This window comes from Diospyros lotus, chromosome 8 (genome assembly GCF_014633365.1).
Source record: "Diospyros lotus cultivar Yz01 chromosome 8, ASM1463336v1, whole genome shotgun sequence".
In the NCBI taxonomy this organism is placed as follows: Eukaryota; Viridiplantae; Streptophyta; class Magnoliopsida; order Ericales; family Ebenaceae; genus Diospyros; species Diospyros lotus.
In genome coordinates, this window is record NC_068345.1 from 9110527 (window position 1) to 9136221 (window position 25695).

A 25695-nucleotide genomic window follows, 5' to 3' on the forward strand; every position below is an offset into this window, starting at 1 on the left:
AAAAAACTATCTCCCAGTATTTTGATAGCTAATATTCATTGTTGTTAAAATGATTTTTAATGATTTTTTCAAGAAATATAGGTATATATTTTGGAGGTGGTAAAATCGATAAATCCTGAGTTTGTACTAAAATCAAAATTCTATTTTCTTATTGTTATGGATTTTGATTTTTTAGATATTTTTATTAAATCCAAATGGGAGGTACTTTCTTATTTACATTTATGTATTAAAGAAATGAAAGGTAAAATAAAATAAAAGAAAATGTGGACATTTACTTAAACTAAAGAAATGTAAATATGTTGTAATGTATACATGCTGGAACCGAGAAGAGGGGAGGAATTGGGCTGCCCAGATTTTAATTAAAACCTAAGTTTCATGAGGCGCACCTCTCACCTCGGCGCCTCACCGTGCAAGGCGAGGGCCTCGCTAAAATCGCCTTGCCTCGGCCCAAGTGAGGCGCCGAACTGGCACCTTAAGGCACCTTACGCCTAGGCGTGCCTTTAATAACTATGGGCAGCCCTAAGACCAGCACCTTGCTCATGGCCCCCTTCAGCTTCTTAAAGGTCTCTTCAGCCAGGGGCCCCAATTGAATCCCTCCTTCTTCAAGAGGTTTGTTAGGGGCTTGTTGATGGCCCCATAGTCTTTCACAAACCGGTGGTAGTAACCGGTTAGCCCTAAAAATCCTCTTAGCCCTCTCATCGTTGTAAGCCTCGGCCAAGTCACCATAGCCTCTACTTTTCTTGGGTTCGTGCTAACACCTTCCCAGGATATGATATGCCCCAAATACTTAACCTGCCCTTGACCAAAAGCACACTTAGATTTCTTAATAAAGAGCTGGTTAGACCTAAGAATTTCAAGGATAGTCTTTAGGTGGAATAGGTGTTGATCAAAAGTAGGGCTATAGATGAGTATATCATCAAAGTATATTAATAAAAATTTTCGAAGATAGGGTTAAAAAATTCTATTCACGAGGGATTGAAAAGTAGCCAGGGCATTAGTGAGCCCAAACGGCATCATCAAGAATTCAAAGTGCCCATGGTGGGTTCTAAAGGCTGTTTTTGGTATGTCCTCGAGCCTCATTCTAATTTGGTGATAACCCAAGTATAGGTCAAGCTTAAAAAAGAATTGGGCATTGTGTAATTCATCTAAAAGGTCTTCAACAAAGGGATGATCATGGCATTGAGTTGCCGATAATCCACTTAAAATAGAGATGATCCATCTTTCTTTTTAACTAGTAAAACAGGGGAGGCAAAAGGGCTTTGACTAGGGCAGATAATAGACTACTGAAGCATATCCCTAACCATTTTCTCAATCTCACTCTTTTGGATTGGGCAATATCGGTAAGACCTAATGTTAACAAGTTCCATGTTTGGCTTTAGGTTTATAGTTTGGTAAAAAACTCGAGTAGGAGGAAGGGATGTGGGTTCAATAAACAAATCCTCATAATCTTCCAGCAATGTATTAAGAGAATCTAAGTGATGTACCTGGTTGGACATACCTTGGGGTGTGCTAACTGTCAGGAATATCTCTCCTTGTCCCTTTGGTTCGGCATGGCTATCCTCTAGGGCCACAATTGAGAATAGATTTGCCAATTGACCACTTCTCTCTGATCACCTTTTGCAATCTTTTTCTTGAAATCATTTTGCACGCCCTCATTTCTTTTCCTCCTATCAACATCATCTTCCTCCCTTCCCTCTCAAAGGAAACCTCCATCTGGTTGAAGTCAAAGCTAATGGGACTAACCTCTTTCATCCAATCTACGCCAAGCACTACATCACAATCCCCTAGCTGCAGTAATCTCACGTCTACCTCAAACCTTTCTTCTTGCATCTCCCACCCAAAGCCATTACAGGCTAAATTACTCATCACCCGACTTCCATTGGCCACTGTCACGCTCAAGGGTGGGGTTCTTGTGAGCTGGCACTTGAGTCTTTTGGCCGTGCTTTTATCAAGAAAGTTGTGGGTACTCTCACTATCAATTAGAATCATCAAATTACACCAGTTAGCTTGTCCCTCTACCTTGATTATTTTATTGTTAGCTACCCCCTTCAGAGCATGAATTGAGATCTCCCCATTATCTTCCTCTCCATCCTCCCCAGTGTCCTCTCCTTCTTTCTTAGGGTCCTCCTCTTCATCCCCTTCCGGTAGCAGAATCTGCCTCTTACATTGATGTCCAAGGTGGTATTTGTCACCACATCGAAAACAAAGACCAACCAATCTCCTTTGCTCTCTTAATTGCTCCCCGTAGGAAACCGAGCTTGAGCCTCCTGCAGTTCTCACTCCTTGGTTACCTTTTGCTATATCTCGGTGATAGTTCTTCCCCCCAACAAGGCTTGTCCCCAACACTACTCCTCTTTGTTGTTGTCTCTGCTTCTTCATTACTGCTTCTACCGACATTTCTTGTAGTTGAGCACTTTCAGAGGCTTGCTCCATTGTCCTTGGTCTCATCATCTTTACCATTGGATATAACTCCTCACTCAAGCCACTCATGAAGCTTGACACAAAGTAAGTTTATGATAAGTGAGGATTGTGGCAGATCATGAATGATCTTAATTCCTCAAACCTTTACAAATAAGCCCCAATGCTCCCTGTTTGCTTAAGCTTATTAAACTCTTCTATCGTATCCACCATACTCCTCTCCCCAAATCGCTCACACAATTTCTCAGAAAACTCTTCCCTCATGCTAAGGCACCCTTGGAACCAAGCATCAATTGCTTCATTGAAGTAAGCAGTGGCCAACGCCACCCTTTGCCCCCTAGGTATGTTGTGCCAATTGAATATCCTCTTGCATATCCGCAACCACCACTGGGGGTTAACCCCTTTGAATGCCGGTATCTCCATCCGGGGGATGGGCACGAGGTTGCTCGTTCCTTTCTCTTCCCATAGCTCCCTCCAATCCTTCCTCAGGATCTACCTCAATCTCCGAGGTCCCTTCCATCCTATTCATTCCATTCCTAGATAATATGGGATCGTCTCTTTCATGTGGAGGAAAATCAGGAGCCATTCTTACCACGTTTTGGCGAGTGAACACGATCATGAATTGTTGCATTTGCGCCCCCATGTCTTCTCGCAGCCTCGCCATGGACCCTTCTAGTCCCTACTCCATTCCTTCCAATGAACTTTCCAGCTTGCAATCCATCGCCATGATCGCCTCATGGTTTCTCTCTCCCAATCTCCAGTTGGTCAATCCCAGCTCAACTATGTCTCTAAGTTTTTCATGCGGGTTCCTTCCGCCATCACGTTCACCTAGCAGCTTTGGCCAAGAACTGAAGCTCTGATACCAATTTGTTACGAAAACGAGGTGACAAGAGGATTGCACTTAGAATTTAGTGAGAATTAGGAAGATGCAATCGAGTTTGCAGAATAATGGAGAGAAAAAGAGAGATAGCTAGAAGAATTTAGAAAGCGAGAGAGAGACCGAAATATAGAGATGTAGGGAGGAATTCAGAATCTGATACTCATTCAAGTTGCCTTTCCAAGAGAGACTTGGAAGGTGATATACTCGATAGGATAGGCGCTGCCACAGTGGATTCCCTCTTGCCCAACGGTTGTAACAATATAATTTGTCCTATTCAAGCCCCTTTACATGTGGCAATCTATGACTAACAAACAGCTAACAACTTCTCTAGGAATTACAACAATAACTAGTAAATGCAAACAGTAAATAGCTACGAATTACAACAAAAAATAAAAATGACTGCTAATATGAATGGTTGTTGTGACACTGAGGTAGAGGAATATAGAAACGTTTACAGTGTTTTACTTTAACCAGAATTAATAGTAGTTTATATAGGACCCGACCCGAGTATAATTGTAAAACATACCACAACTCAAAATAACAAACTAATTAAGCCTACCTCCTCCGTACCACAAAATTAGCATATTGATGTATCCCACATTTGTTCCCATGCTACAACCCACAACATGACTTTCCTAGTAGCCACGTGTCAAGTTCCCCTGTTACTCCTCCACTTCCAAGGATGACCAAGAACATATGATGTTCCTACTAACCATGTGACAAATTCCACTGTTACCCCTCCACTTCCAAGGAGTCAGGGATGACAATCTCCAATACCAAAGATTATTAGAGGAGAACCTGGAAATTTGTCTTCCAGAACTAAAATTAAGAGGACCCTTTAGTTTTTAATGTGAGATTATATGAAATCCTTGAGGCAATTCATTACCCTTCATCCAGCTTTGCACATTTAATCTTCCACAGACTACCTTAACATTTAAAAACGACATTTTAGCTTTCATTGCTTCCAATCCCAATTGCAGGATATAAGAGACAATAATACATAACCAAATTCCCCCCCACCCCCAAATCCCTTTCCCCAACCACAACCAATATATACATTAAAAGGGTGATTGGTGACCGAAACACAAATGGTAACCAAGAAACAGAATTTGGACAATGGAGTAAACTAAAATAAGACAGCATTGACAAAGGAATAATTCATCAATTCAATAATAGAAAGGCTTAATTAAAGGAAATCGGATCTCCACACAAAGTTGCAGTGATTTATGATAAAAAACAAAATTAGCAAGCAATTAAATACTACAAAGTAGATTTAATCTCCACTATGCCGGTAAAAGAATCCAGACCTCCATTCGCCATCTTCATAAGGAGAGTAGTCGATGTCCTCTCTCCTCACGCAATTGAACATCAGTGCCGCCAGAGACGCAAAAATACCTGCAACAAAACCACAACTTGCAATGAAAAACCCTAAAACCAAAAATTCACGAGACAAAGACACGCATATATAAATACAGAGCGAGAGGAGACCGGGGAGGTAGTGGAGGAAGGAGACAGAAACAGAGCTGCAAACGACTGCGTCCACCCAAAACCACCAGCCGGCGCCGAACACCGCGCCCGCCACGGCTGGGCCGAAGATCGCCCACACCTCCACCAAATCCATCTCTCCCTCAATTAATGATTTTGAGAATGAACAGTAGATTCGGTAGTGCAGACAAACCCTTCTTTCTGCAAGGAGTTCGGAACTTCAGACATTCATAGATACCTATATCCGTGTATATATATTTACATATATATACATACACAAAGCCGCTGTTCCGGCTATTTAATTTGCTCTTGAAGATACCTTCCAGCTTCGCCTCTCCCTCTTCTCTTCCCATTAAAATATATATTTTTTAATTTCATTGAGAAATAATATATAATTTATCTATTCTACCATTCAACTTCTTAAACTTTTAAAATTTTAATAATATTTTAATATTTTTAAAAATAAAAAATAAATTTATCAACAACTTCTACTTGTCGTCAAATAAATTTTCATTTAAAATTTCATTCAATATTTTATTTTAAATAAAAATAAAATATAAAATTAATTTTCTCGACTATAAAATTGCGCACTGCACTTTATAGAGACAATGTATAAATTTTTAAAAATTCATTTTTTCATTTTAAATCATTTTAAATTTTTATTAATTTCTTTAAATTTTTTAAGCCCTGCAAAATTTATTTCTATGGTTTGATAGTTTTAATGAGATTTAATAAAAAAAATTATAAGTGAAATAAAAACGAAATAGCTCTATTTAAATGTAAGTTAATGTAATTTATATTTTATTTATTAAATTTTTATTACTTTGAAATATTAAATTATTTTTTAATTTGTTCATTTAATGATTTTCAGATAATTTTTAATTGATAGAACGTTCTAAATTCTTTTAATTTATTTAAGCTTGCAAATTCTTTTCAATATTAAAAATGATAAAATAAAAAACATTTCCTTAAATTATTTTAATATATTTAATAACTTTAATAATGTAAATAATTTGAATGCAATTTAATGTAATTAAATTGAATAGTGCCAGCTAAGCTTTATATATATATATATATATATACACGCGCATGTAATTAATGCGATTTACATTAACTGGCACTATTCAATTATATATTAAAAAATACATAATCGTAAATACAAATAAAAAATTATGACCATACATAATGGTGGATGTAAATGAAAAATCGAGCAGAGTACATTTCTAAAATTAATTTCTCTTGCAATACAAAAAAAATGTCAAGAAGTAAAAGTTTATGTGCGGGAGAACTCGCATTGGGTCACTTTTGAGAAGATCTTACTTGAATTTTTTAGTTTTTCAATTGTTCAATTTAAGGGTAAGTAAATAAAGTTTTGATAATAATAAAAATATTTTTATGATATAATTTGTTGGTCCCTTAGGGTATGGCCACTCAAGAGGGGGTGAATTAAGTGATTAATTTTTTTTAATTTTAATAAATATTATTGATTAATGATTTTATTGAAAAATATATATTTGATAAATATAATAAATTGTATTTGAAATTAATAATAAATGTAAGCCACAAGATATAACAAAAATAAATATAATGAGACACAACACAATTTATAGTGGTTCGGTATTTCCACATACACCTAATCCACTCTCCCAATGTCTAACCACTCTTGGGATTCCACAAAATCAAAATTACCAAGGTTTCCACGCTAACTCACCTTAAAAACTAAATACACACCTAGATTACAATGGGTTCTAAGCAACCACTACACTAAAGTTTTCTTCCTAACTTATCTTGAAAACTAGATTCACCTAAATTTTAACGAATTTATGAAACCTATACAATTTTCAATAATAATTTAAATGTTTACAAATAATTTGTCCATATTTTGACTTAAACAAAAAATTAAGAACAAATTATACAAGACAATAATATTTAAATAAATAAATAAATTTGTAACCTCAAATAGAGAAGTTCAGATTTGTCGTAGAAGACTTGAAGAACTTTTCTCCTTTTGCCTTGTGGCTTTTTAGTGGATGAACAATGAATCTTTGAGAGTGTTTGAATGCTTAAAAATTAGCTTGAGAGCTTTTGATGTGCAATAGATACTCAAAAAATGAGTTTTGAGGTATTTATAAGTATTTTAGCCACTAAATAAATGGATAATATGAAGTTTGAAATTCAAAAAATATTTAAACTTTTTCAAACAATAAGAAAACATGTATCACCTTTAACTCAAAATAAATTTACTTTTTGCATGAGAAATCGAAATTTGAAAATTCAAATATAAGCTTTTGAGATATAAATGATTAAAACAAAAAAAACATGTTTAAAAGCAATCTCCTTTAATTCAAAATAAATTTACTTTTTGCATGAGTAAGAGAAAACATATCTAAAATCAATTCTCTTTAATTCAAAATAAATTTACTTTTTATATGAGAAAGAGAAAACATATCTAAAAATAATTCTCATTTAATTCAAAATAAATATATTTTTTGCATAAGTAATAAAAGCATTTATCAATAAATGAAAATTCAAATATAAACTTTTGAAATATAAATGATCAAAAGAAAGAAACATGTCTAAAGATAATCCATCTTTAATTCAAAATAAATTTACTTTTTGTACCCACTTTTAATTCAAAATAAATTTATTTTTTATATGAGAAAGAAATACATTTATATCATAAAAATATTTTTATTAATCATCAAAACTTAATTAACATGAGCAAGTTGGCTCAACATAATTTTTTATTCATGCAAAAAATAAATTTATTTTGAATTAAAAGTGAATTATCTTGATACATGTTTCTTTATTTTGATCATTCATGTCTCAAAAAATTATGTTTGAATTTTAATATTTTGATAAATGTATTTCTTATTTATGCAAAAAATAAATTTATTTTGAATTAAATATGAATTACTTTTAGACATGTTTCTTTGTTTTAATTCTTTGCCTCAAAAGTTTATGTTTGAATTTTCATATCTTGATAAATGAATTTCTTATTCATGAAAAAATTAAATTTATTTTGAATTAAATGTGAATTATTTTTAGACATGCTTCCTTGTTTTATTTTTAGTTGTCTGAAGAAGCCTATTTTTTTTTTTTAATTTCAAATTTTATATTAACCATCTCTTTTAATGGTTAATTTTTTTAGAAGATGTATACATATATATATAAATGTAAAACAAAACTTGATAGAGCATTCAAATAAGAGTGAGAATGTTCAAAGTGTTGAAAGTGTGATGACTGATAGAATTCTCAACCGTTGGTGACTTGTTTGTAATTGTTTTTTGTTGTAAATTTGTTATTTTTACTCATTTGTTGTGTGAGGGGATTATATTTGCTAACGATGTACTAGTGATTCTTGTTTAGGCAAGAAATTGTATGTTAATTCTACCTCTAATTAAAATTAGTGTTGATTCTCTTTAGTGGAATCTCAAATTAAATCTTGATAGTCTTAAGCTAAGTCTTGAAAGGGAAGAGTAGGCTTTTTAGGGCTGATTCTCTATAAAAATTCTCTTATTTTTTGTGGTTGTTTGATTTTATTAATCTTATTTCTATTGTAATAATCACATATTGATATCACAAATTTAAGAGTTTTTAACAGGGATAAAATTATTAATTTTTGAAAAACTCAGTTTACGGTATTTTTCTGGACAACATTAACTTTTTCTTGGTTACCTTGATAATAAATTTCTTTTTCTCTTAACTAATTTTCTCTTTTCCTTCATTCGTTTTCTATTATTCTTTATTTGTTCTTATCTCTTACACGTACCTTAACTCCTTCAAATGGGAGACTATCCCCCAACGTATAAGAACCTTAATTTTTCCCATAAAAAAGTTAATTAATATGAGGGATTTATGTTTTATTTTTATTTTCTGAAATATTCATTTCTTGTCAAATATACCTATTTTACACATAAAAAGAATCAGAAAGAGGAAATGAGTAAATGGAATCAATGGCAGATGGCTTCTGTTAAGTGGTATGGCTCATGAAGCTACTGATGTGGATTGGAACACTTGCTGAAAATGAAGGAGTCAAAGTGACAATTAACTATGGAGGAATTTGACCACTTTCTTAAGCTATTCTATAGGCACTTAATTGATATGATCAAACGTAGCAATTTTTTATGCAGTTCAGTTTTCATTTTGATGTATAAATAAGTGTTTTTGCAAATCAAGAAGAAGTTTAAATTACCTATAAATTGGTGTCAGAGCCTTATCTTCAGGACCCGTGAGATTGAGTGTGCCCAAACCTAATCTCTACCCTAGACAAACACAAAAAGCCTACAAACGAATTCAAAAGCTTTTTTCACTGCGATTGCACCTCCAGTGTTTGATGGAATAAATTATCAAGTGTGGGCTGTTAGAATGGAAGCCTATCTTGATGCTAATGATCTAGGGGAAACTGTTGAACAAGAATATGAAGTTCCTCCCCTGCCAAACAATCATACCCTTGCACAAATTAAAAATCAAAAGGAGAAGAAGCAAAGAAAATCCAAAGCAAGAGCAAGTTTGTTTGCAACTGACTCATTCACCATCTTCAACAGAATAATGACACTGAAGACACCAAAGGAAATTTGGGACTTCTTGAAACAAGAGTATGAAGGAAATGAAAGGGTCAAAGGGATGCAAATGCTAAATTTGATCCAAGAATTTAAGATGCAAAGGATGAAGGAATTAGAAACAATAAAAAACTACGATGACAGACTCCTTGGCATTGTCAACAAAGACAGACTTCTTGGTATTGATTTTTTTGATTCTAGAATAGTTCAAAAAGTCTTAGTCACAATTCCTGAAAAGTCTGAGGCTACAATTTATTCTCTTGAAAACTCAAACTATCTATCAAGCATCACCTTGGCAAAATTGTTGAATGCACTATAGGCTCAGGAACAAATGAGGCTTATGAGACAAGAAGGATTTGTAGAGGGTGTTTTTCAAGCCAAAGCACATAACAACATTGGTTGTAAGAACAAGAAAAAGAAGTAGAATAACAACAAGAAGCCTGGAAATTTGGGCAACAACAACAACAATACTCAGGTATATCCACCCTGCCCTTACTGTAAAAAAACCAATCATCCACAACAAAAGTATTGGTGGAGGTTAGATACAAGATGTCACAAGTGTGGTCAATTAGGCCACATGGAAAGGATATGCAAGTCTCAACAGCAGCAAGGAGAAGCCAAGGTTGTTGTGGATCAATCTCAAGAGGAGCAGCTATTTGTGGTATCATGCTTTGCCACCAGTAGCTCCACAAAAAGCTGGCTTATAGACAATAGTTGTACAAACCACATGACTTGTGATCGAGAGCTCTTCAAAGAGTTTGACAAAATTGTAATTTCAAAAGTTAGAATTGGAAATTCAGCATTCATTGCAGTAAACGACAAAGGAACAGTGGCAATTAAAGGCCACACAGGTTTAAAATTAATTTATGATGTTTTATACGTTCTTGAAATTGATCAAAACCTTTTAAGTGTTGGTCAGCTGCTAGAAAAATGATATAAGGTGTTGTTTGAGGATAGTCATTGCACGATTAAGGATGCGGAATGCAGGGAGTTGTTTAGAGTTCAAATGAAAGGCAAAAGCTTTGACTTGAATTTGATGAAAATGGAGCAGGCTATAGTACACAAAAAAGATAACAATACAATGTTTTGGCATAGGAGATTGGGGTACTTTCATCATGCTGCCCTACTTTTCATGAAGAAGAACAATCTTGGGAAAAGGTTGCTTGAATTAGAGAAGAAACTTCCTACTTGTGCTACCTGTCAGTATGGGAAGCAGACAAGGCTTTCTTTTTCACAGAACAAGGCCTGGAAGGCTACACAAAAGCTGTAATTAGTACACACAGATGTGGGAGGACCTAAAAAACACCATCATTGAATGATAGTAGGTAGTATCTTGCTTTCGTTGATGATCACGCAAGAATGTGTTGGATTTACTTTATGAAACTTAAATCTAAGGTTGCTGACATTTTCAGGAAGTTTAAAGCTTGGGTGGAAACTCAAAATGGATGCAAAATGCAGGTGATTAGGTCTGATAATGAAATTGAATACAATTTTGAAAGATTTAACAAGTTTTGTGAAGTTGCAGGTATTGGACACCAGTTGACCGCACCTTACACTCCTCAGTAGAATGGTGTTATGAAGAGGAAAAACAAGACAATTAAGGATATGACTAGGTGATTGCTTCATGAAAAAAGGCTGCCAAAGAAGTTCTGGGTTGAGGCTGCAAATACTGACAATTTTTTGCTAAACAAATTGCCAACAAAAGCCTTGTAGAAAAAAACTCCATTTGAAGCATGGTATGGCTACAAACCAAATTTGCTTAATGTGAGAACATTTGGTTGTTTGTGTTTCTCTTACATTCTGTAATACTCCATGTTCGTATGAGATTACCACGTAATTTCGATAAATTTAGAATACCGAAAAAGTGGTTTGATAGTAGTTATAAGTACCGAATCAACTGCAGGGAATGTCTCGGAGTGAAATTGTCTAAAGAAAATAATATGGTTTTGATAAGCGTTCCAAGATAGGATTTATGGTATCGAAATAAATCAGATCGAGAACAGTTTTCGGTACAGCTAAAATGCAATTGTCATTTAGGCTGCAAAACCGAATCATTGTAGGAGACTCCCAAAAAATCAACGGAACCCTAGGGGGCTTCGGTTTTGCGTAATGAGCAACCCTTCAATGATTTCAGGATGAAACGATAGCCCGGTGAGGACACTGAGACGAAATCGCCAATATTGAGTAATCTTGAGTTATTAATTTTGGATTTTTGGTATCGTAATGCAAATTAATTTGAGGTTTAAGAGCATAATTGTAATTAGGGAATTGCACAAGTATAATAGGGATAAAATTTAGAATTTAATGTGTAATTTTCCTTAATTTAATGTGTAATATATAGTATAAAATATATGTAATATATATATATATATACAGAATGCGTGTTGTGTGTGCCATGCTCTGCAAATTACCCATGCCCTGCGAGCTTCGCCCATGCCTCTATCAATTGCCCCATACCCTGCAACCCATTCCCTGCAATATTTGGAAGATTTTGCACGCCAAGAGTGGCGTCCAAGGCTAATTTGGGGGCAGTGAAATGCCTATAAATAGGCATGAAGCTTGGCAAATGAGGAGCAGCAGGGAGATTGAGAGAGAGAGAGAGTTGAGTGAGAGGGGGAGCTTGGGCTAAGCATGGCCTAGAGAGAGAGAGTTGTGCGAGAGAGGGAGGCCGGTCGGTGATGGCCCAAAGCAGTAAGCGGCCATAGCCGCAAGCTTCAAGCGGCTATGGCCGCAAGTTCAAAAGGAGTAGGGGCGGTCGACAAGCTTCCAACAACGATCAAAGCAGCAACGCGATGGCGCGGGGAAGCCATGGAGGCGAGCTCAGTTGAGGCTGAAGTGACGGCTAGCGAGGCCGAATGCGGCCAAAGCTGGCCGCACAGTTGCAGACGGCCATGGCCGGGAGCTTCGCGGCTGGACGCGAGGCAGGGGAGCTGCCGCGATGGCAGCTAGAGGCGGCGAGCGCGGTGCAACTGGTGGAGGTGCCAGCGGGCAGTGAGGGAGGTGACAACCGGTGGAGGCAGCGGGAGTTGGCGGTGGCGGGCGACCATGAGCAAGTAGCAGGCGACGCGTAGGTGGGAGGAAAGAAGAAAATGAGAAGAAGAAGAAAAAGAAGAAGAAGAAGAAAAAAAAAAGGAAAAAAGCTGGGTGTGCGCAGGTAATAGGGGAGGCGTGAGGAAGAAGATGAAGTGAAGGGAAAAGAAAAAGAAAAAGAAAAAAAAAGAAAAGAAAAAAAAGGAAAATAATGGGGAAAAATCCTAGAAAATCCTGAAAAATAGGAAATTATGTTTTGGTAATATCCTGGAGATTTTGGCAAGAAAAATGATTCGGGCACGCGTTTCGAGGATAACGCATACTGAAGAAGTCGGAGAGGCTAAGTCAAGGTAAGTAAAATTTCTTAGAAAATTTCAGAAATTCAAGAATATTATTTTATGAATTTTCATAGTGAAATATTTGATAAAATATTTAGTAAATATTTAGTTTGGATTTATTAAGGAAAATTAGGAAGAAATAGAAAGAAAATTAAAGAAAATGCCATAGATTATGGAAAAAAAGGTTTTAATATTTATTTAAATAATTATAGTGATTAGGATGCTTTGAGAAATAAGTTGAAGTGACTTGTCGAATTTTGAGGTTAGCACGCAAATCAAGGCGATGCACGAGGTAAGGCACGGATATTGAGGTAGCCCGATAAGGTTGAGAAGGTAAGTGATACTCCCCAATTAAAGTTAGTTTTACGAAAAATGTTTGGTTGTAATTGATTTATGTTTAAGAAACCCAATCCTCGGGAATGTTTCATCATATTAACATACCCTGATATGTATCCATCACGTAGACTGTATACACGACATGATTATAAAATGCATAAATACACGTTGATATCATTGATCACGCGCATTTGTGGCCGTAGGGAGTACGACATGATTATGAAATGCATAAAACTTTTGCCCCAATTGCCAGATTGGATACCATAAGGATGTTGCTAACTCTTGTTGCTCAAAAAGGCTGGATTATACACTAGATGGATGTCAAGTCAACATTTTTGAATGAATATTTGGAGGAATTTTTTTTATAGAACAACATGAAGGATTTGTTGTTCAAGGATAGGAAAAGAAAGTATATTTGCTAAAAAAGGCCTTGTATGATTTAAAATAAGCACCAAGAGCTTGGTACAGTAGAATTGATGCACACTTAGTAAACTTAGGCTTTGAAAAGAGTATAAGTGAATTTACTTAATATATAAGGAAGATTGATGATGAAATGCTTGTGGTATCTCTATATGTTGATGAAATACTTGTTATAGGAAGTAGTGAGGAGTTGATTGACAAGTTTAAAGAAGAAATGAAAGATGTGTTTGAAATGACATACCTTGGGAGGATGGCATTTTTCCTTGATATGCAGGTACAACAAAAACAATATGAAATATTTGTATGTTAGCATAAATATGCAAATGAAATTCTCAAGAAGTTCAACATGGAAGAATGCAAGCCAACTGCAACACCAATGAATCAAAATGAAACTTTTTGCAGAAAAGATGAAATTGAAAAGATTGATGAAAGATTATATAAGAGCCTAATAGGCTTCCTAATGTATTTGACTACAACCAGACCAAATATCATGCATGCAATGAGTCTTCTATCAAGGTACATGCATTGTGTTAGTCAAATTCATTTACAAATAGCAAAAAGAATAATCATATATGTTAAGGGGACAATCGATTATGGGATAAGGTTCAATCAAGTTAAAATTTCAGTCTCCATGGGTATTTTGATAGTGATTGGGTTGGATGTGTTGATGATATGAAGAGCACCTCAAGTTACTGTTTTAGCTTTGATTTTGGAATTTTTTTCATGGTGTTCTAAAAAGCAGGAAGTCATAGCTCAATCTTTTGCAGAAGTAGAATATGTAGCTGTTACTAGTGCTATGAATCAAGTCTTTTGGATTAGGAAACTCATGGCTAATATGCACATGGAGCAAGAAGAAAGCATACAGATATTAGTGGACAACCAAGCTGCAATTTCAATTGCTAATAATCAAAGTGCTAATATCCTAACAAAAGCACTTCCTAAAGCCAGATTTGAATTTTTTAGGCAAAAGCTCGGAGTATGCAGCTCCAAAACCAAGGAGGGGTGTTAATTGGTATAGATCATGAAATTGCTGACGTGGATTAGAACACGTGTTGAAAATAAAGGAGTTAAAGTGGCTATTAGCTATGGAGGAATTTGACCACTTTATTAGGCTATTCTATAGGCACTTAACTGATATGATCAAATATAACAGTTTTTTCTGCAATTTACTTTTCATTTTGATGTATAAATAAGTGTTTTTGCAAATCAATAAAAAATTCAAATTACCTACAAAAACTATTCTTGATGGTGTAAGAGGGATGCCTAAGGCAACTCTTTGGTGCATCGAGGGAGGGCTACCCAAGGCAATCCCTTAACACAAGCGAGTAGCAAGAAGTTGGTGTTGCTCCTTAGACCGACTCTAATGTATTTCTCTATTTTATTCCTTATTATATTATAAATAATTCACTCCCTATTTTGATTTTATTTTAAAAATTGTCCTTGCTCAAACCACATTCTTTATTTTTCTCTCTATTTCATTTACTTATTAATATTAATAAATTTCAATTCTATTTATTTCATTTACTTATTTCATTTATTTATTATTTTACCTTACATATAATTTAATAATCAAGTACACAAATCAATAATCAAAGATACAAAATAATCAAATACACACATATACAAAAGTAATAATTAAATGCACAAATCAATAATCAAATACATATACACAAAATTAATAATAAAATACACAAAATAATCAAATACGCACATACACAAAATATTAAACAAATACACAAATTCTTAATATCACTCATCAAATACACAAATCAATACAAATTTCCCCCAAATCATATACATACACAAACCTAGATGCTGGTTGCTGCTTGTTCCCATTTTGACGTCGTTGGTTTGCTCTATTCGTTGCCTATTCCATTTCCAACGCTACTACAAATGTTAGTCGTTGTTGCTGTCAATCGTCATCTCCAACCTTTTTTACTCTCCTTGGGACTTTTTCGACGACAAATTGGTTATTGAGATAGGAAAGATGACAAGGCTAGGTCAGACATGACGGATCGCCAAATCTGATAAGGTTTTAGCTGCTCGTTGTCAATTTGGCAAGGGAATTTGGCGATGGAGCAAATAAATTGGTTTGACTCTCTAAACTTTTAGCTTGGCGAAGCATTGGAGTAAACCTTAGCCATGGGGTTTCATGAGAAGGGACTATTATATATAATATATTTTATGCTTTATTGATATATATATATATATATTGTGCACACATACATGCATATATTTAAATCATTTAACCCATTTATTTGACCAAATATATTTTTTCAAAATTAAGATCTAATTTATTTCTTTAAGCTTCTAAATATTCTAAAAATGTTTTAGAGTGTTACAACCAACCCCTCTTAAAAAAAAAATTTAAAAAAATTTCATCATTTAAAATTTTCTCAACTTTTACTTGTAGCCTTTAACAAATGAAATTAACTATCACTCAATCAAAACGCTTAGTTTTATTAATGAGTCAAACACCACAACATTTTGGAATAGTACAGTGAGTCTTGCCACCGTTGGTCCCTTAAGGTATGGCCACTCAAGAGGGGGGTAAATTGAGTGTTTAAGATTTTTCTCTATTTTTAATAAATGTTATTGATTAATTATTTTCTTTAAGAAAATAAATTATTTTCTTTTAATTAAAATCTCGTTATTTAATTTTAAACAAATTAAGATTTTGTAACTATGTATATGTGAGTTTGAGATTAATAAATTGAAAGCCACAAGATATAAGAAGAATAAATAAATGAGGCACAAGACAATTTATAGTGGTTCAGTATCTCCACACACACCTACTCCACTCTCCCAAGATCTCAACCACTCTTGGGGTTCCATTAATCTCACCAAGGTTTCCACACTAGCTCATCACTTTGGAAACTAGATACACCCCTAGATTACAACGGGTTCTAGGAAAACCACCAACACCAAGATTTTCTCCCTAACTTACCTTGAAAACTAAATTCACCTAAATTTTAACGGTTTTAGAAAACCTATACAATCCGCAATGATAATTTAATTGTTCAAAAATAATTGTCCACACTTGGATACAAATAAGCAATTAAGCACAAAATATACAAAGCAATAATATTTAAATAAATAAATAAACGGTGACCTCAATTTGAATGGAGAAGATCGGATTCGGCTTTGCGATATCTTTTTCTCCTCTTGCCTTGTGGTTCTTCGGTGGATGTGCAATGAATCTTTAAGAGTTTTGAAATGCTTGAAAAATAGCTTGAGAGCTTTTGGGAGCTTTTGAGTGCTTTTGATAGGCAATATGAGCAAAGAATACTCTCCAAAATGAATTTAGAGCTATTTATAAGCTTTCTGAAAATTATTGTAACAACATTGTAGCAACGATAATGTATACTGTAGCAACAGTCAAAATTTTGACCGTTGGAAGGGCACTGTAGCGGTACTGTAGCAATAGTGAAAAATTAATTTTTTTGTCCAAATTTTGCAAAATTATTTTTTATACATTTTAGAAATAGTTTGAAAAATAATTTTAATGGAAAATAACATTTTTAAAAATACATACCCGTATGAAAAAAATGTTTAATAAAAATTATATAAAAAATATTTTTAATAGAAAATAATATTTTTGGTAATACACATATTATGAAAAATATTTTATAAATTAATTAAACATAATTCGATACTATAATTAATATATTTAATAAAATGCTCTTTTTGTTAATCACTAAAAATACTATATTTTGTATATTAAAATTTCTCTTTTTGTTAATCATCAAAACTTAATTAATATGAGCAAGTTGGCTCAACAGCCACTCTATTTCTATTTCTTAAAAAAAGTGAGGATATTTCTTCTTAATAGCATTCTCGAGGTCATCTTCCTCTGTATGGTTTCTTCATTGAATCTTGATTAATGGGATTATTTTGTTCCTCAAAACCTACTCATGGCGATCTAGGCTTTGCTCAAGTGACTTTGAATAAGACAGATTATCTCTTCCACACAAATCCCATGCGTCAAGTTTGGTATGTGCTTATATAGTTGTGACATGTGAAAAATATTGTAAATGTTGGATAAACTTGTTAGAAATAACAAAAGATGTGCTAATGGCCTAATTCATTCCATGTTCAGGTACGACCCTATGTATTATGGCCTTAACTTCCTTCTCTTGCCATCCCTTGTTGCCAAATGCAGGGATAACAACTTGAGATACACCCAATGTCCCACCTTAAATTTCAAATTGTGTCACCTTTAGTCAGCATACAACTTTTGTTGGCGCTATGCAACTGGGATCATCTCTTATATAACAACCTACCTTCCCAAGACATGTCATTATTCTGAGTTTTTTTTTAATATATATATTTTTTCTCTCAATACTATCCTAAAATTTCTAAAATACTATTTTTAAAAATCCCTAAACATATATATTTAACATTCCAAATGATAAGTTAAGGAATGATAAATTAAATACTTATGAAAATAGAATCAAAACCTAATGAGATATTATAATTGCAAAAGAAATCAAACTGTACAATATTGCTCTCAATAACAATAAAAATTACAATATCTGACAGACAAATTAACATATAAATAGCTGTAACATGCCACCTATTATCAAGATTATCACAACTTGTCATACCACGAGTGTAGGACTTATTACATGACTAATAGTACAATCACATCTTAGTAATCTCATTTCCTTTCCTACTGCTCTTCTTACCTAGAACGTTAAACATTTCAAGGACAACGTCCAAATTAAAAGATGAATATTCTAAATGAGAGTTTAAAATAATTTTTACGAATGTATGATGCATAGACATGAATCAACCAACACCCTAGAGTAGCTTGCGTTAGCATTCTAGCCCCGACACATAACTCTCGATAGTCATCTCGACAATCACACATGGCACGTGATACTTCTACGGTCATTCGACAAAGCTCACTTAGGGAAATGTAGGTTACGCTACTAGGACAACATCTCATCCCATCATGGTCAACATGGATGACACAATTATCGATATGCCAATAATTTCATGTGCAATGCAATATCACAATTATTGAGACAATATAATATGCACATAAATCACATATATTTTGTCAACCCTCATGAAATTCACATATAAATTTTTGAAAAAAACCACCCATCTCAATCTAACTATTTAAGTTTTCTTGAAATCCATGGCCTATCTCAAGACTCGTGCCCTTATATTTTTCCTAATCAAAATTCAAGAAAAATTAATAAAATTAATTTCTCTAATTTTTAAAAAAATTCTATTTTTCTCTATTTTTTCCTTACTTCACGCACCCGAAGTTGGTCATCTTCTTTAACCTTCTTCTCACCCCTAGCCATTGGTTTTACTCTAATTTCTTGATTTTTCTTCTTCTTTCTTGTTCTATTATTCCTTCATAACATGATGGGCTCACTGATGGCTTGAAAATTCGGCCAAAACACTCTCAAATTGGTGGATTACAATGCGTCTCCGGCGAAGACCAATTTTTTCGATGAAGCTTCGAAACACCTTCAAACCTACACCAAAATCTCAAATTCTCCAAAAATACTCTCCCTCACTTGAAAAAAAAAAAAACCTCTATCCATTTCTCTCAATTTTTCCCCAAATGCTTGAATTTTTCAACTGAAAATCGATGAAATCCTTGGCCAAAAACCCAACTATTTATAGGCATTTTTGGTTGATTTTCTGACCAATCTGGTGGCTCTCTTACCTTGGACCTTCCCATTTAGGCCATAATGACCCTAAACATTTTCTTAGATGTCGATTTGACGTCTATTATCGGCGGCCACAGTGTAGCTGTTGGCAACTTGCAGTGTGTTCACACTGCTTATTGCAAATCAGTCTCCCAACTTTTGCCCCCATAACTTTAAAAAATTACACTTTGTCCCAATAATTTTGAAAATTTTCACTTTTGTCCCAATAAAAATTACACTTAAGTACACCAAATTTTTTTGGGTATTACATCTTAGATCTATCAAATCTTCTTAGTCCTCTCTATACCAACTCAGGTCCCATAATTTGCTTTTCTCCAAGTTTAGTCTAACAAATGGTGATTGACACATTCTTCCATATAATGCCTCGTAAGGATCCATCCCAATGCTATTGTGGTAGCTATTGTTATATGTGAACTCCATCATTGATAAATGCTTTTGCCAACCACCTTTAAAGTCTAAGGCACAAGCCCTTAATATATCCTCAAGTGTCTGAATCGTCATTTTCAATTATACATCAATTTAAGGTTGATAAGTGATGCTAAGCTTCAACTTAGTTCCCAAGCAATCTTGCAAACTTCCTCAACACCTCAAAGTAAAACCGTGGGTCCCAATATGAGATCACGCTTATAGGTGTTCCATGGAGTCTGATTATCTTATCGATACACTACTCCACAAACTTACACACAGGTTGACCCATTCTTATTTAATAAATTGTATGGATTTTGTGAGTCAATCCACCATGACCCATATAGCATCATTACCCTTCTAGCTCTTATAGAATCATATCACAAAGTCCATTGTAATGTGCTCCCATTTCTATTTTAAGATTTCTATTGGTTGCATTTGACCTACTGCTTTGTAATGCTTGATTTTCACTCGCTAGCAAGTGTCACATTGTGTTACTCTTCTTTCCACACTCATCTTCATTCCTAGCCACTAATAAATGTCTTGAAGATTTCAATACATCTTGGTAGCACTAAGGTGTATAGTGTATCGAGTTCTGTGTGCTTCGTTTAACATCAGCTGCCTCGAATCCTGGTTGGTTAAACATATACACTTGACCCAGAAACCTGGGAATGGATTCATGCATTCCAAAATTAAAACTCTTGGGTTGACCATCCTTTGATGGAATAGTCATATGGTTGTGTATAATTTTAAAATTTTAACATCAGAGATGCACAGTAGTGTACTACACAAATCATATGTAGCTTGAGTATTTAAGCAACGTAACATCACATCAAATGCAATAAAAAGAAACATACTTGAAAGCCTGATGTTAGGTGGGTGTAGAAACTGCTTCTACACTAAGACCGAATCCTCCTTAAGCTATGGAAGGTTTAGTCCATCCACACTAAGCAAACATTTCGATACCAACTCATAGTTCTCCTCTCATGCTAGCTATAGGGCGTTAAGTCACCAGCACCTGTCAGATTCTCCCGATCTATTTAAAAATTTCTTGGCTCAATAATTGAGCCACTTGTAGCAAACAACAAACAAGAAGCATAAATAGAGAAGAAAAATGAAAAGAAGCAAATGGAAGCCGTTCTCTGTAAATCTCCCTCTCTCCTCCTTAAACTCTCAATTTCTCCTCATTCTTGTGGTCAATATATAGTTGCCCCACATGTCCTTATGAAATTAGCCACTTTTCCTTTAGGTTTGTTGTGATACCAAATGAAATACCTTTCTCTTTAGAGTATGTTTCCATTTCATAATTTAGAGGTTTAAGAAAAAAAAAAAAACATTTCTTGTAAAGGCCTTTCACTAAATCTTATGATTTATATTTTGTTTTTAAAACCTTCATTCACTTGATATTCCATTTTCATCATTTATTTTTTCCAAATTCACTAGAGATTACTTTCTTAAATGACTCTTAAGGAGTTTTACCTCTAGTGGACTTGCCTTTCTATCTAAACCTTTGTGTTCAGTTTAATTTATCAAGTCGGGCCCTTGTGCGCGCGCTCATTTCCACATATCGAACTTAGTTTAATTCATAATTTATATTAAGGAGTCAAAATTTTCAATTCATTTATAAAATACTGAGTTAAAAAGAAAAAGAAAGAGTTTTTAGCCTCATAGTCAGACATCAATGAAGCCCTTAAAATAAATTTTTATGTCACTACAATTGAAGATATGAGTGTAAAAGTCGTTTATTTTTGCCAAAATAAAATAACAAGCTTGACATTTTTAATACATTTGATATTACGAAAATAAAACATATACATATTCTAGTGCAACATATAAAAACACCTATAACATCTGCAAAACATGACATGCCACAAAATTTAATGAAGCTTCCAAAACCTATGCTTTAAGAATATCATTTCCTTTCGAGTTGCTTGTCTTTCAATTAATGTTTGAATAGTTTAGTGGATGAACCTAGGTTAGAAGACGAACCTTCTAAATAGGGAACCCTAAAAATAAAATATTTATATAAAATGTGTATATGAAAAAAAGTTACAAGTTTTTACTCCACGATATCACTTCGAACTATGTCGGCATGCTTCCAAGAGCTTTGTCACCTAGTGTCCTAAACACCTCTTGAAAGATCCCTAACCATGTCACCTTAGACTTAAGTGACATAGAGAAAAATAACATAGTCATACATGATCGTGAATGCAAATGAAAAGGCAAACATAATACATTTCCAAAACTAATTTGCCATATAACACAAAAAAATGCCACCAAGATAGAATTTGTGAGTAGGAGAACCTCACCCAGGGTTCCCTTGGAGAAGATCTGATTCACTTTTCTTAGCCTCCCAACTTTTCCTTAATCACCTTGTTGACAAACCTTTTTCTCAATTCACTAGTTTTCTCTCTTATTTCCTTCTTTCCTTATTCTTCTCTATTTTCTTTTCTTTCATTTACATTTACTTCAACTCCTTCAAGTGTAGACCATCCCCCAATTTATAAGACCCCTAATTGGTAATAATGTAACAATTATATAACGCTTTGACAATATGAAAACTCACTGGGAATTATTTTAAGAGTATATTTATACATTTAAAATATTATTAGAAGAATATATTTCTTATTAATTACTTATTTTATTTGATAGTTATATTTAATTGACATTAGAGATGTGCATGGTCGGGTTTGGACGAATTTAAAAATCAAATCATAAATTTTGATTCGCATATATTTTAAAAATAAATCAAATCATTTTTATATAAATTTATGAGAAGTTATGATAAAAATTTATTTGTACAAATTCCTATACAAATTTCCATTAAATTTCTAAAGTTTTTTCTATAAGATATATTTTTAGGTAAATTTATAATAAATATTATCTAAAATATATTACAATTTACATTTTGATTTTGAGTTCTTTTAACATACAAACCAAAATCAAATTGTAAATCTTATTTATCAAAATTTACAAACTAAATTATCTTTTAAAAAGTTTGTAAATTTAAATATTTATTATTTTAACTTATTTAATTTAAATATTTATCAAATACTTATACATAATATTCAAACTCAATCTTACACTCAAGACCAAACAAGGGCCTTAATGGACATATGTAATTAGACTGTGGTTGGAGTAGAGCTGTCTTGTGGGTCACTTGGGTCGTGCCTAATGTGACCCGTGATGAAATGTAGTCCACGACCCATAGCCCATGATCCCACCGGGTCATAGCTAGGTTGTGTTGGGCCTGCGGCGGGCCTAAAGTAATATAAAATATAAATTTATTTTTAACTTTGGAAATTGAAACACTTCATTTATCAAAATTTTAAAGACAATATAAATTTGCGGGGACATCATTTAATATTTAGTAGGCATTTTGTTTTAGTGTATTGTTAAAACATTATACGTTACAAGTTTTAAATTGTGCATACCATTGTCTCAATATATTGTTTTAAGTTTTTTGCATTCAAAATTAAAAGCTTGTAATTTTTTATTTTTATGGCAAGTTGAGAGGAGCCCTAAACAATTTAGACACAAGTATCATAATGAACTGAATTGATATATTTTGAGATTACCGTTCTTGTGTGATCTCTCGTTTTTCGTGTTCTCGATTTCAATAGAGAAAATAAATTATAAGTGTAGACTGTGTCTCATTACGTAGGGTAAAAAATTAAAATCATGATTTATTGATATAAATCTTAATTTATCATAACTCAGCCATTTGACTTGTGTCAGAGGGGAATTCCAAACTTTAACCTAATACTATTAAGAGCAAGAGAACTGTTGGAAGGAGAACATAAAAACAGTTTAATGTTGTTCCATCCCTTAAGTTGGAAAACAATGATTAAATTGCATTTTGACCAAATCAAATGCATAGAGTTAGTTAGTCACCGTCCCAATGCATCCAAAAGTAAACAACCAAAACACAAACAGTACTGCATTTGCTTGTCGGCAGCTTCTAGCCTTCAACCAGTACCAGTCCCATCTCAAAAGCCAACTCATCTCTTCTTCTGTTGCTAATGCCCCACTTACATCTATCATCTACCACAAACACATTTACCCTAAAATTCAAATCTAACTTCCTGTGCTTCTTCAATCACCATGATATGGACATTGGACTGTGGGCTTTTATGACTTTAAAATAAATAATTTAATTTTAGGTGAGAGCTGTCATGTTCAAGACTTCTTCTTTAGTTTAATTTTTAAAAATATTATTGTAAAATTATTCTTAAATATATAGGATGAAATTTTGTTGTTTCAGAAATTATTAAAAAAAATACCCAGATCTATGGCAGCAATTTAATTTCTGGGATTGTCTCCCATGAATGGTCAGAATGCTGGAAAAAGGACCAAAAAAAAAAAAATGAGAGAGAAGAAAAGACAGAATTGGGAGAAGAAAGGGGATTCAGAATCAGGCATTTACAGAGCTTTTCTTTAATGGCAGTGGTAAAGTTGACGAATGGATGCCTCAAATTGGAGGCTCAGTTCTGATCACTCAGAACCATATAAATTCAAACAGTGGTTGGTTGAACTAAACAATGGGGGTTGTTAGACGTATGATGAACTGGCTGAAGCTGTACCTTCAATGCAACTCCACCAGATCTCCTCTTCCACAGATTCACCTCTTCCCGCCGCCCATCTGCAGCCCTCTTCACCACCGGCAACGGCGGATCCAACTCCGCGATGTTCACTTCCGCCGCCGCCGCCGCCGCGTAATCAACACGATCACCGCCATCACTGGTATTATAATTATTATGACTGTCGTTTAACTTGACCCTCCTTGCGCTGTTCGCCGTCGCATTTTTTCCGCTGGAATGGTTGATGGAGGGGGGGGCGGCGAGGCCTTTTCCGGAAAAGAGTCGTCTGAGTTTGTGGTACTTGAGGTTGGTGGCGGGGGCGGGTTTGGCGGCCGTGAATCGGCAGGGAGTTGGGAAGGCGATGACTCGGTTGGTGCGCTTGACCTGACCTATGCAGCTGACTCTGGGGGAAGAAGGGTCGTCGGAGAAGGAGGCGGAGCGGTGGTGGCGCCACCTGGGGAGTTGGACGTCTTTGATAGAAGGCCTTGAACACAGTATTGGCAAGAAGCTACTGTTTCTCTGATGGAAGCTTTGATGATTATATCCATTCCCACCCATTCTGATGATCGATCTTATTGCATGTATATCTCAGAGAGAGAGAGGGACAGAGAGAGAGAGAGAGAGAGAGATGGGATGGGGAAGGAGAGAGCGGTGGGTGGGAAAGTTAAAAGAGAGAGAGGGGGATTGGTCAAATGGGGAATGGGGGTAAGAGATGAAATTAAATAAAAGCAGAGGGAAGCGGGGATTCCAAGCTTTGGACACTGGAGGTTAATTATTGATGGATGGTTGGTTGTGTTTTTATCAAGGAGATGACTGATGAGTCATCTCTCCAATCCCAGTTATTAAGAGGAAGGAAGGAAACCCATCCAATTGTTTATTTTCCCAGAAATAAGGGAAATGTTATACTCACGAGGAAGTAACTTCATTATTATGGCATTTTCCAAAGACCAATCACATCTCCCCCCCCCCCCCCCCCCCCCGCGTCATTCTCACTTAATAATATGGGCTTGTCTGGCTAGGCGTTTTTTTTTTTTAAGCTTTAAAATTGGATAGTGTTTAAGTTGAATAGTGTTTAAGCTGATAATGTGTTTGGATAAACGTATTTTTAAGCTATTAGTGTAAAATTATGTGTTTGGTTTGTTAAAGTTGATAAGCTATTAAAACTTACAAAAAAACTAAAATGGATATGACACTGAATAATGCAAATAAAATTCAAAAAATATATTTTAAAAAAAAATTAAATTGATGTCCAATTACTAAAATACTTACAATTATATGTTAATAAATTATAAAAATATTTAAAAATATATAATTTTTATACTTTATGTATAAATTTAGATTTAATTCATAAAAATCTTCAATATATATGTTAAGATATTATATAAAATTATTAAAAATGATATAAAATTTTATCATTAAATGTTAATAAATTATACATAATTATTAAAAATATATTAAGATTATAAATTATAAATTATATGTATTATATATGTTATATAATAATATATATTTTATGTATTATTGTTATATATATGTTTATATTACTGT

The 25695-nt window shown here is 34.1% G+C and overlaps 2 protein-coding genes across 2 annotated transcripts in view; both read right to left on the bottom strand.

The window, feature by feature from the left end:
• The window catches only part of LOC127808053 (uncharacterized), a 16266-nt gene extending 11219 nt beyond the window's left edge, over nt 1-5047 (bottom strand). Inside the window, exons 1-2 of the mRNA XM_052346383.1 lie at nt 4787-5047; nt 4606-4693 (exon numbers count right to left, since the gene is read on the bottom strand). Coding sequence (XP_052202343.1) covers nt 4606-4693; nt 4787-4919 — 221 coding nt within the window. The 5' untranslated portion in view covers nt 4920-5047. The remainder of the gene's footprint in view (nt 1-4605; nt 4694-4786) is intronic.
• An 18901-nt stretch (nt 5048-23948) lies between these two features.
• Nucleotides 23949-25016, bottom strand: LOC127808175 (uncharacterized). Its single transcript, XM_052346584.1, has one exon. The coding sequence runs from the start codon at nt 24703-24705 to the stop codon at nt 24082-24084; it is 624 nt and encodes a 207-aa protein (XP_052202544.1). The 5' UTR covers nt 24706-25016; the 3' UTR covers nt 23949-24081.
• Between the last annotated feature and the right edge of the window lie 679 nt (nt 25017-25695).

Coding starts and splice junctions, on each gene's coding strand:
- LOC127808175 (XM_052346584.1), bottom strand. CDS start 24,705: ATGGGTGGGAATGGATATAATCATCAAAGCTTCCATCAGAGAAACAGT.